The sequence below is a fragment of the Poecilia mexicana genome, unplaced genomic scaffold (assembly GCF_051168715.1).
Source record: "Poecilia mexicana isolate PSO_F unplaced genomic scaffold, ASM5116871v1 scaffold_13, whole genome shotgun sequence".
NCBI classification, from domain to species: Eukaryota; Metazoa; Chordata; class Actinopteri; order Cyprinodontiformes; family Poeciliidae; genus Poecilia; species Poecilia mexicana.
Window position 1 is genome coordinate 28,871,450 of NW_028263382.1, and position 11,908 is coordinate 28,883,357.

An 11,908-nucleotide genomic window follows, 5' to 3' on the forward strand; every position below is an offset into this window, starting at 1 on the left:
GAAGCTGAAACACTTCATTGGTGCATAATGTTCTTTGCAGAATTAGCAATAAATGCATCTCTAATTAAAAATTAAGGAAAGTTTCCTAAAAGAAGAAGCAAAAATTTTAAACACATGCAGCGTAACAGAGCATGTGAGATTGGAACCATACCCCCCACCTTTTAGCTCCACAGAGAGAACCATTGACATAATGTTACATCCTGTGCTCTCCAAGCTGCATAAATATCAGTGTGAGCCTGTCAGCGAGGGGACATGCGATGCTGCTGAGCGGTTTGACTCAACATGACGTTCATACAGAAGTGGCCGGAGCAGGGTTGGACTCTGTTGCACCTGTTCTTGGTGACGTCATTCTCCCAGGCGGAGGAGCAGGGATGCAGACTGAGAGGAGACCCCGAAAGCCCTCAGCTGGTTATGGACGGAGACATTTTGTTAGGAGGGCTCTTCTCTTTCCACACAAGCTGGAAAGAAAGAGAGAACATCTACACGGAAAAACCTCCACCTTTGCAATGCACTAGGTAACTTGTTCACCTATATTTATATTGTGTTCAATGAATTTGGCATTGCTGTAAAAATAGCACTTCAGAAGCTTTGCTTGCTTTGAAGATATTGTTTATTACACCAACGATTTGCAACTGTTTGAATGAAGTTTGAATTTCAGAGAATTCCAGTTAGCCCAGACTATGCTGTTCGCCATAGAGGAGATCAATAACCGATCGGAGCTGCTGCCAGGCATTTCTCTGGGCTACAGGATCTATGATTCTTGTGGCTCCATTGCTAGAAGTATTAAAGGTGCACTGGCCTTGGTTAACGGTAATGAAAATGTGTCTGACACCTCAAAGGGGTGCACAAAACCTGCAAATGTGCAGGCCATAATGGGGGAAGCGTCTTCATCTCCGAGTATGGCAATAGCTACCGTCATCGGACCGTTTCACATCCCACTGGTGAGTATTACTGACACACACTACAACAACAAAGATGAAAACCGATTTATGTCATTTACATGAGGCATTTAAATTGTTTTACATGTACATGTACTTTCAGATCAGCCACTTTGCCACGTGTGCTTGTCTCAGTGATAAATCCAAATATCCCTCATTTCTCAGAACAATACCCAGCGACTACTATCAGAGCAGAGCTCTGGCCCAGTTGGTGAAGCACTTTGGATGGACTTGGGTCGGAGCTGTTCGATCAAATGAAGATTACGGCAATAACGGCATGGCTATATTTACAGAAACTGCACAGCAGCTGGGTATATGTGTGGAATATTCCATGACTTTCTATAGAACCGATTCGTCAGACAAAATACAACGATTGATTGAAGTTATCAAGGGCGCAACATCGAGGGTGGTTGTTGGCTTCCTCTCTCACATGGACATGGAGGTGCTCATCCAACACTTGTCGAACTACAGCCTGACCGGGTACCAGTGGGTGGGCACAGAGGCCTGGATCTTTGATTCAGTAACAGTATCCAGAGATAAGAATCACATTCTGGATGGGGCCATAGGCCTTTACATTCCCAAAGCGCATGTATCCGGCCTCAGAGAGTTCATGTTTGACTTGAGGCCGCTCAACTCGTCCAACACGGACTTGTTCACAGAGTTCTGGGAGGGGTTATTTAGCTGCAGGTTTAAACCAAGTTTATCAGCAGAAGTGCAGAAAGAGTGCACCAGACACGAAAATCTGACGGGAGTGGAAAACATTTTCACCGACATGTCACACATGTCCATCTTCAACAACATGTACAAAGGAGTGTATGCTGTGGCTCACGCACTGCACACAGTGCTCAGCTGCAATCGAACATGTGACATCAACATGAAGCTCGATCCGTTGATGGTAAGTAGAAAATGCTTTAAAAGAGCTAACATTTGCAAGACTGAATGCTCGAGCAACTTTTTACTTTTCTTTGTAGATTTTACGCCACATAAGAAACATTCACTTCAAAACAAAGGAAGGAGATGAAGTTTATTTTAATGAGAATGGAGATCCGACTGCAAAATACGAAATCATAAACTGGCAGAGGAAGGAAAACGGCATTGTGGACTTTGTCACTGTGGGTCTCTACGATGCCTCACTGCCTCCAGATAAACAGATGAATCTACAAAACGAGTCTTTAGTTTGGGCACAGAACTCTAAAGAGGTAACTTTAAAACTGCAGCTAAAAATTGCACTTTTCAGTGTTCATCCCTTTCTTTTTAAATACCTTTTATACACTTCCTTTTTCAATTTTGTTCGTTTAGGTGCCTGTATCTGTTTGCAATGAGAGATGTCCACCAGGAACACGCAAAGTTTTACAGAAGGGGAAACCTGTGTGCTGCTATGACTGTATAAAATGTGCAGAGGGAGAAATAAGCAACAGCACAGGTTTGGCATTAATGTGTGCTTTTTTATATTTGGTGTATCACAAGAAAAGTTTTATATAGTGAATTAAATGTCTGAGGTTTTAGAAAATGTAATCAACGAAATATTGATCTACTGTTTAGTATCAAGGATACCTGGAAAAAAACATTCAGATTAATATATGGCTTTGATGGTTTTGGTCATGTTAATATTTGTACAATCTATTTACCATTAGGACTAAATAAATTATGTTTGAGTCACATTTTTACTATTACATAGTAAATAAGCATTTTCAAGTTTTATTTTAGAAAACAGTATTGTAATCTAACTATGATGATTGAAAAAAATAATTTTTTTTCAAATCCTTGGATCATTTTTGACTTAATTTTTTTCAGATTCTGTCAGCTGTGTGAGATGCCACCTTGAATCCTGGCCGAACGAGAAGAGAGACGCTTGCATAAAGAAGGAGGCCGTGTTTCTTTCATATGAAGAAATTATGGGAGTGTTGTTCACTGCAGCGTCTCTGTTCGGAACGTGCTTGACTTCTGCCGTAGCGTACATTTTTGTCGCACACAGGAACACTCCTCTTGTGAGAGCAAACAACTCTGAACTGAGCTTCCTGCTGCTCTTCTCCTTAAAGCTGTGTTTCCTCTGCTCTCTGACGTTCATTGGCCAGCCGTCTGACTGGTCCTGCATGCTGCGGCACACATCATTCGGCATCACCTTCGTCCTCTGCATCTCCTGTGTCCTGGGGAAAACCATAGTGGTTTTAATGGCGTTTAAAGCCACACTGCCAGGCAGAAATGTGATGAAATGGTTTGGGCCTGTACAGCAGAGGCTGAGTGTGTTGGGTTTCACCGTTGTACAAGTTATCATCTGTATCCTCTGGCTGATAGTCTCTCCTCCGTTTCCATCCAAGAATTTTAAGGAATTTAAAGACAAAATCATCTTGGAGTGTTCGTTGGGTTCAGCTGTGGGATTCTGGGCTGTACTTGGTTACATTGGGTTTCTCGCCACATTGTGTTTTATTTGTGCTTTTCTTGCTCGTAAACTGCCCGATAATTTCAATGAAGCAAAATTCATCACCTTCAGCATGTTGATATTCTGCGCCGTGTGGATCACTTTCATCCCAGCGTATGTCAGCTCTCCTGGGAAGTTCAGTGTCGCTGTGGAAATATTTGCTATCCTTGCCTCCACTTTTGGCCTGTTAATTTGTATTTTCATCCCCAAATGTTATGTCATATTGATGAAACCAGAAAAAAATACTAAAAAGAGTATGATGGGAAAGGGGGCTTGAAACCATCTTGACAAGTCAAGACATTTTATAATCTAAAATCTTCCAATATAATTCAAGCATTTTACATTCATATAGTTTAATTAAAATGTCAAGGAGGGGACATCAGAGATATTCAAGAGAAATAAATGTGCCTCTAGTGCTTTGTTGTTTGGTTTATTTGAGAGATTCTAAAATTAATTTATCTGCGTATTACTATTTCCTTGTTTTTAGTTTTGAAACATCCATGTTTTTACTAATATGTTAGTTATTTGCATGTGATTCCTACCAGAAATGCTTATTTTCTCAATTGTTATGATGGTTAATAATGTGATCCTAATAAAATTTAATGTCTTCCCTTTTTATTGATGTTTGAGAAAAGTGACTTGAATTCCATAAGAAAAATAATAATAATAATATATATGGTGGTTATAGTCATAAAGTTGAAATATCCAAAATGTAGCTTGTGACAAATGCATTCATAAAGAAAAATAATCAAGATATGGAGAAAAGGAGATAAATGCTAAACAGATCCTACATTGACTTTAGCACACTTAAATGATAAGCTAAAGTTGTTGGCTTTTAAGGCACAGAGTACAGATAATACTTACAGCTTTATAACTTTAAAATATGTATTTATATAGAGCTTACTGGCAAATCATCTACCGTACTTTGTCTAGAGAGAATCAAGCCTTAACTGGCAAAAATTGTTACCAGATATTATTTTTTTATTTATTTATTTTTTACTTTTGGAAGCTCTGAAAGTGTTGTTTTAGCTCTTGGTAGCTAATTGAAATTGTAAAAATAAAATATTTAGGATGTCAATGTGGCACTATGAAAGAGAACCAAGCATGAAAATATCCCCCCCCCCCCTCCCCTCCCCGTCTCCGCCATTTTATTTTTATGTGAAAGGTTACTTAGAGCAAGAAACTAGCGTTGGAAATTTATTGTTCCTAGCAATGTTTAGGTTTCACCATCAGAGGGCGCTCAGAGCCGTATGCAAAATCGGCAGGCTGAAGAAGTCCGTCATTGCTGAGAAAACAGCTTACAGCAGATATTAGGAGCAGCTACAATAACCGCTGTACTTTCTGTTCATAGTTTGAACTAAATGAATATGCTACACAAGAAGTGACCCGGCCCATCATGTTCTGCGGTGTAACATAAATACCAATTTCATGTATCGAGAGTGAATGGTCACATGACCAGACCTCTATACTTCCTGCCTGTGACGCTGGAGGTAAATGTTTTTGTTTTTTTTTCAAACTTTTACAAGTGGAAATCAGTAAAATACTTTAATAAACAAAAATAACTAAAATATCTTGTACATATGCTCTTTGAAGGATCCTCTACTCACATATGATGAGAATTTTATCACCTCATGTATCTTTTAATCACAATACGAGTATATGTAAATATGGCAACAATTGTTGCCGCTGGCGTATTACTTAGACAGCGCTCTGCTGGGTGTCAGTGGTTTGGTTGTTTATTCATTGTATCTTGTTTTTTTTTCCCACACAGTCTAAATCCAGCAGATGGATCATCTGGACCTGAAGGAATCTCAAAATAATGTCTTTTAGATCACTGTCATTCCCATAGTTCAGAACCGCACTGAACCTTCACCATAAGTCATAACAGACAGGACAGGAAATACACCCTTAAACATGCAATACTTAACCTCTACTTCACCACTTTCTTCATTTGGTCATGCTCCGTCTCACATCTCCTGAGAGATGCATTATTGTTCTCTTCAGCCATCATGTGCCTCTTCAGAATAGAATAAATATTGGTGGATGTCTCCATCCACCATTAATGTATATGTGATGTTGCCAGGTGATTTATCTCCGTCCCTGAGCAAAAGGTCTAGAATGAAACAGCCAGAGCAGGGTTGGGTCTTTCTGCTTCTGTTGTTGGCATATTTTTCTCATGCTGAACAGCAACTGTGCACACACATCGGAGACCCGGAGTTCCCACAACTAGTGAAGGATGGAGACATCATGCTGGGGGGAGTCTTCTCTTTCCATGTCAGCTGGAACGAAGTGGAGACTCTTTATGAGGAAAAACCTCCACACCTACAGTGCACCAGGTAATCTATTTACATAAACACCATTTCTAAATGTTTAGACTTTTGCTTTCATTTCACAATTAAAATGTTTTGTTTTATTATTTTCATAAGGGGCTGATTATCATGCCAGCTGTGTAAAACTTTGTCAATCAAGTTTGAATTTCAGAGAATTCCAGATGCTCCAGGCTATGCTTTTCACCATCGAGGAGATCAATAACAGCTCAGACCTGCTACCAGGGATTTATCTGGGCTGTAAGATTTACGACACTTGCGGCTCTATTGCTAGAAGTATTAAAGTGTCTCTGGCCTTGGTCAATGGTAATGCAAATGTGTCTGCAACTTCCGAGGCATGCGCAAGACCTGCACAAGTGCAGGCTATTATGGGGGAAGCCTCGTCGTCTCCGAGCATGGCTATAGCCACCGTCATTGGACCGTTTTCTGTCCCACTGGTGGGTGAGGTTGTTAACATCGAAAATGTGAGAATATATGTGTTGATCTAAGGCTGTGTAATTATTTTATTTTAGATAAGTCAATTTTCCACGTGTGCTTGTCTCAGTGATAAATCCAAGTACCCGTCATTTCTCAGAACAATACCCAGCGACTACTATCAGAGCAGAGTTCTGGCCCAGTTGGTGAAGCACTTTGGTTGGACTTGGATCGGGGCTATTAGAACAAACGATGACTACGGCAACAACGGCATGGCCACGTTCACGGAGACTGCTGAGCAGCTGGGGATCTGTCTGGAGTATTCTCTAAGTTTTTTCCGGACAGATCCGTGGGACAAGATACAAAAGATAATCGAAACGATCAGGTCTTCCACCTCGAAGGTGATCGTCGCTTTTATTTCCCAAGCGGACATGGATGTTCTCCTGAAAGAGTTTTCCAGGGCCAACTTGACTGGCTACCAGTGGGTCGGCACCGAGGCCTGGATCTTTGATTTTCAGAGCGCCTCGAGAGACAATAAGCGCATTTTGGACGGAGCCATAGGTCTTTCCATCCCCAAAGCGAACGTCAGTGGACTCAAAGAATTCATAATTGATGTGAAACCGCTGTATTTAACCAGCAATGACTTGTTTGTGGAGTTCTGGGAGGCGTTATTTAGCTGCAAGGTCAAACAGTCAGAAGCAGGAGAAACACAGAGGCTCTGCACTGGCCATGAGAAACTGACTGGAGTGGAAAACAGCTTCACTGACATGTCACTGATGCCTATACTTAGCAATATGTATAAAGGAGTGTATGCAGTGGCTCACGCTCTGCACAATATTCTAGGTTGTAATAAAACATGCAACAACAAGCTGCCACTAGACCCATTAACGGTGAGCCTGATATCAACATTAACACACCTAACATAAAATAACTGTTGTTAAAGAGAATCTTTTTTAACGTAAAACATGAGATCTCACAAATAATATTATTTGAGTTAATGTAAGTACATGGTTTACTATATGTTAGCTCTTCATTCTTTAGATTTTACAGCATATAAAAAGAATTCACTTCAAAACAAAGGAAGGAGAAGAGGTTTACTTCGATGAGAATGGAGACCCGGCAGCAAAATATGAGATTATAAACTGGCAGCCAAGAGAAAACGGCCCTGTGAGCTTTGTGAGCGTCGGTCTTTACGACGCGTCTTTACCAGCAGACGAGCAGATGAATGTGCAGGAGAAGTCTGTAGTTTTTGCTCGAAATTCAAAGCAGGTAATCCTACTGCAGATACTATGGCAAAGAATTTCACCCCATTCTTGGGGAAAAGACCCAGACATTTACTTTTTATTTTTTTACTTCATTCCTATTGTTTGTTTCCATGCAGGTCCCTGTTTCGGTTTGCAGTGAGACGTGTCCCCCAGGAACACACAAGGTTCTCCAGAAAGGAAAACCTGTTTGCTGCTACGACTGTATAAGTTGTACAGAGGGAGAAATAAGCAACAGCACAGGTTAGATAATATTTAATACATGAAGAAGTAACAGATAATATTCTAAATAGTACAAAAATACTGAGATATTTAAGTTTTTTTTATGGGAAAAAATAAAATGAAATTTTATGCAGCTCTGGAAAATATTAAGAGAGCACTTAAAATGATCAGTTTCTCTGATTTTGCTTTTTACAGTATGTTTGAGTAAAATGAACATTGTTCTTTTATTCTATGAACTACTGACAACATGTCTCCGAAATTCTAAGCAAAAACTTAGTTTTTATTTTCAGAAAACGAGAAATGGTCAAAACAAAGAAAAAGACCTGAAAAAATGGAAAGACAACAAATTGATCTTCATTTAGAAACAACAATACTAATGTTTCAACTCCAAAATCAGTATTTGGTGGAATAACCAGGAGGTTTTGAATCGGCCTCAGTGCAGTGGGCTCTAACGTTTTCCCAGATCTGTACATGATGAGGTGATGATGAAGGACAGTCAGAAAGAGTAGGAGCTTCTTAAAGAGACGGAGGCGACTTCAAGGTGCCAAATTTCAAAGTCAACTTTTTTTAAGTTATGTTTGACATATTCGGCATTTTTATAACTGAAAGCAACTCATATACTTATATGTGCCTGGAAAATACATAACATGATCCCTCAGTCCCTTTAACAATGTCATCCATTGTCAATAATCTCTTAGAAGGTAAAACATTTCTGCATAATCTGTGTGAAACATTTGAAGACAAATGGTTTAAAATAAATTAAGACACACTAAGATGTCTAATATTTCTTTTTGCCTTTCAGATTCTGTCTCTTGCATCAGATGCCCTCCTGACTTCTGGTCAAATGAAAAAAGAGATGCCTGTGTTCAGAAGGAGGCAGAGTTTTTGTCTCATCGAGAAATTATGGGAGCATTGCTCACTGCAGCATCATTATTTGGATTGTGTATGACTGTAGTTGTTGCTCTTATTTTTGTCAAATACAGGAAAACTCCTCTTGTGAGGGCAAACAACTCTGAGCTGAGCTTCCTGCTGCTCTTCTCCCTGACCCTGTGTTTCCTCTGCTCTCTGATCTTCATGGGAGAGCCGTCTGACTGGTCCTGCATGCTGCGGCACACGGCCTTCGGCATCACCTTCGTCCTCTGCATCTCTTGTGTCCTGGGGAAAACCATGGTGGTCTTAATGGCGTTCAATGCGACACGCCCCGGTAGAAATATGATGAAATGGTTCGGAGCCACACAGCAGAGACTTGGAGTTCTGGGCTTCACACTTATGCAAGTTATCATCTGTATCGTCTGGTTGACAACTTCTCCTCCTTTTCCGTCCAAGAACTTTAAGGAATTTAAAGACAAAATCATCTTGGAGTGTTCGTTGGGTTCAGCTGTGGGTTTCTGGGCTGTGCTTGGTTACATTGGACTTCTCGCCACATTATGTTTCATTTGTGCTTTTCTGGCTCGTAAACTGCCTGATAATTTTAACGAAGCCAAATTCATCACCTTCAGCATGTTGATATTCTGCGCCGTCTGGATCACTTTCATCCCAGCGTATGTAAGCTCTCCTGGGAAGTTCAGTGTCGCTGTGGAAATCTTTGCTATCCTTGCCTCCACATTTGGATTACTAATTTGTATTTTCATCCCCAAATGTTATGTCATATTGATGAAACCAGAAAAAAATACTAAAAAGAGTATGATGGGCTTGAAACCATCTTGACAAGTCAAGACATTTTATAATCTTAAGTCTTCCAATATAATGCAAGCATTTTATATTCATATAGTTTAAAATGTCATGGAGAAACCCTCGGAGATGTTCAAGAGAAATACATGTGCCTCTAGTGCTTTGTTGTTTGTTTTGCTTGAGAGATTCTAAAATTAATTTATCTGCGCATTAATATTTCCTTGTAATTAGTTTTGAAACATCAATGTTTTTACTAATATGTTAAAAGTTATTTGCATGCGATTCCTACCAGAAATGCTTATTTTCTCAATTGTTATGATGATTAATAATGCGATCCTAATAAATTTGAATGTCTTCCCTTTTTTTATTGATGTTTGAGAAAAGTGACTTGAATTCCATAAGAAAAAAATTAAAAACTATATGGTGGTTACAGTCAGAAAGTTGAAATATCCAAAATGTAGATTGTGAAACAAAAGAATCAAGATATGGAGAAAGGGAGATAAATACAAAACAGATCCTATATTGACTTTAGCACACTTAAATGACAAGCTAAAGTTGTTGATTTTTCAGGCACAGAGTAGAGATACTTACAGCTTTATAACTTTGAAATTTATAAAGAGCTTACAGGTAAATCTACTTTGTCCAGAGCAGGGGTCTCAAACTCAATTTACCCGGGGATGCTGGAGCCAGAGTCAGGGTGAAACTGGGCTGCATAAAGGATTCCACAAAAAAAACATTTAAAAAATATCCTCATGTCAACATTTAATTATTTCTCCAATACATGAACTGCAGGCTTTGGCTTTGACAAAGACATGATGAGGGTGTGACAAAATTTAGATGAGTTCACACTGCAGCCTGAAGTGACACAATTTTTTGTCAAATCGGATTTTTTTTGCCGGGCCGTTCACAGTTCCGCACATATGCGACCTGTATGCGTTCTGCAGTCTGAACTGGCAAACGACCTGAAGGTGTCCCGCATGCGCAGTAGAGGGCGCAATAGCGTCAGCGTTTTCAGTGTTCTGCCCATAGACATAAATACGTAGATGCCACACGGGGCGGGTCAGCCCGTTGCTGCGATACGTCACAGCGTCCGCAATACTGAATGTGGCCTATGTGCCAGTTAGCTAATACAAGTATATGGAGCAAACCAAAGTGCTGTTCTACAAAGTGTTTTAAATTAATTCCTGTCATTGACACATTTTCTCACACACATTAATATATTTGGCAATCAACGAAATGACTAAAGACAGAGTTTCTAACTTTTGATGTTATTATTTAATTGTTTTGGGGCATTTCTGAATAAAGAGCACCATGTTTTTGTTTGATAGAAGTTATTCTGATCATTTTTATATTAAGATTGATAAAAAGTCACACTTTTACAGTGTTTAATTAAAGAACATATTTACATACTTCCATAATTTAATGTACATTTAAGGTTTCAAGAAAGGAAACAAATTATTTTCTTGTATTTATTTTTTATACATTATTGAGAAATGGCTTTTGATTTAAAAATCAGTCATTGTCAAAATTTAAACTACATATTTTTCTTACTTTTTTCCAGAGGAAAAATATTTATTACATCAACTCTGCTATTGACAGCAAAGAGTGAAAATAATTCTAACAGAGTAAATTATTTTTATTTCATTACATAAGTTGTATTAATACACTAATACTTCAGATTGAGATATTTAAAAGTACACAAAAAGTGAAAGAATAAACATTTATTTATTATACTGGGAACACTGGTCACAGGCAGGGCTTCAGTCTGGAGAACTCCAATGACTTCTGAGACGTCCTGGTTCACAGGCTAAAGCCAAGGATAAAAGAGAAATTATCCAAAAGTGTAATAGAAAATACATATATGTTTCCTTCACATTCATAATATATTTTCAGCATGTTGGGCTCTGACTCGTAGCATCTTTATAGCTAAATGCCGACATGAAAAGGCTGAGCTGGGAAACAGACTGAAGAACAGCAGCTCCAGCTCTGATCCTGACTGATCTTTCCTCACAAAATCCTCTGGTTTTTTTAATGAACTTCTCCTCTAACAGTGGTTTCTCATCGGCTTTCTCATTAGAAAACAGTATGAAAACGTTAGCTGCTATGCTGACAATCAGCAGTTATTTCGGGCCAATTAAGCTACATAGGAAAAATTTTTCAATTGTTAAGAAGTGAATTTCTAGCTGCAAAGTCAAGTAATTCTGATCTTTCACCCTTACCTGTGAAAGGTAATGCCAATGAATCCAGTTTGTTTCGTAACATGGTTGAAACAAGTCCACACAGCACAGGACTTAAGGAGCTCCAATCGCCCTGCTACCACATAGAAGATGGCGGACGCTGTTATGTACGACTCAGCGCTCTATGAGGCGTCTACGTATATGATGTCTATGGTTCTGCCAATCGCCATAAAAAGAAGTGCTCAGTGTTTGCGGAAGTAAACATGGCAACTGGTACCAGATTGTTCCATCATCCGCCGCACTATTGTTACAAGCGTAGTGTGGATGAAGTCAGTGTAGCTTAGCCTAGCAATGAATGTTAGCCATGACGAGGAACGGTGGGCAGGACTTCTTTCAGAAGTCCGCTCACCCTGTGGGCTGCACTAATAATATACTTTCATATCACGGTGGGGGCCACGAGACATCGTCCTGCTGGCCG

At 39.4% G+C, this 11,908-nt stretch overlaps 2 protein-coding genes across 2 annotated transcripts; both read left to right on the forward strand.

Annotated features, from left to right (window-relative positions):
• The first annotated feature begins 282 nt into the window (after window positions 1-282).
• On the forward strand, window positions 283-3,634 carry LOC106910726 (extracellular calcium-sensing receptor-like). Its single transcript, XM_014977410.2, has 6 exons — window positions 283-515; window positions 647-941; window positions 1,042-1,833; window positions 1,910-2,137; window positions 2,238-2,361; window positions 2,733-3,634. The coding sequence occupies exons 1-6, from the start codon at window positions 283-285 to the stop codon at window positions 3,632-3,634; spliced, it is 2,574 nt and encodes an 857-aa protein (XP_014832896.2).
• A 1,796-nt stretch (window positions 3,635-5,430) lies between these two features.
• LOC106910722 (extracellular calcium-sensing receptor-like) lies at window positions 5,431-9,289 on the forward strand. The gene is made up of 6 exons (XM_088012139.1): window positions 5,431-5,693; window positions 5,827-6,121; window positions 6,197-6,988; window positions 7,140-7,367; window positions 7,480-7,603; window positions 8,385-9,289. Exons 1-6 carry the CDS (start codon window positions 5,431-5,433, stop codon window positions 9,287-9,289), a joined length of 2,607 nt encoding a protein of 868 aa, XP_087868265.1.
• The last annotated feature ends 2,619 nt before the right edge of the window (window positions 9,290-11,908 follow it).

Bases quoted from the DNA above. Each gene is read 5' to 3' on its own strand.
- LOC106910726 (XM_014977410.2), top strand. From the start codon at position 283: ATGACGTTCATACAGAAGTGGCCGGAGCAGGGTTGGACTCTGTTGCAC. The intron at 1,834-1,909 runs GTAAGTAGAAAA...TTTTCTTTGTAG, and splicing joins TGAAGCTCGATCCGTTGATG to ATTTTACGCCACATAAGAAA. The intron at 2,138-2,237 runs GTAACTTTAAAA...TTGTTCGTTTAG, and splicing joins GGGCACAGAACTCTAAAGAG to GTGCCTGTATCTGTTTGCAA.
- LOC106910722 (XM_088012139.1), top strand. From the start codon at position 5,431: ATGTTGCCAGGTGATTTATCTCCGTCCCTGAGCAAAAGGTCTAGAATG. The intron at 5,694-5,826 runs GTAATCTATTTA...TTGTCAATCAAG, and splicing joins CCACACCTACAGTGCACCAG to TTTGAATTTCAGAGAATTCC. The intron at 6,122-6,196 runs GTGGGTGAGGTT...ATTTTATTTTAG, and splicing joins GACCGTTTTCTGTCCCACTG to ATAAGTCAATTTTCCACGTG.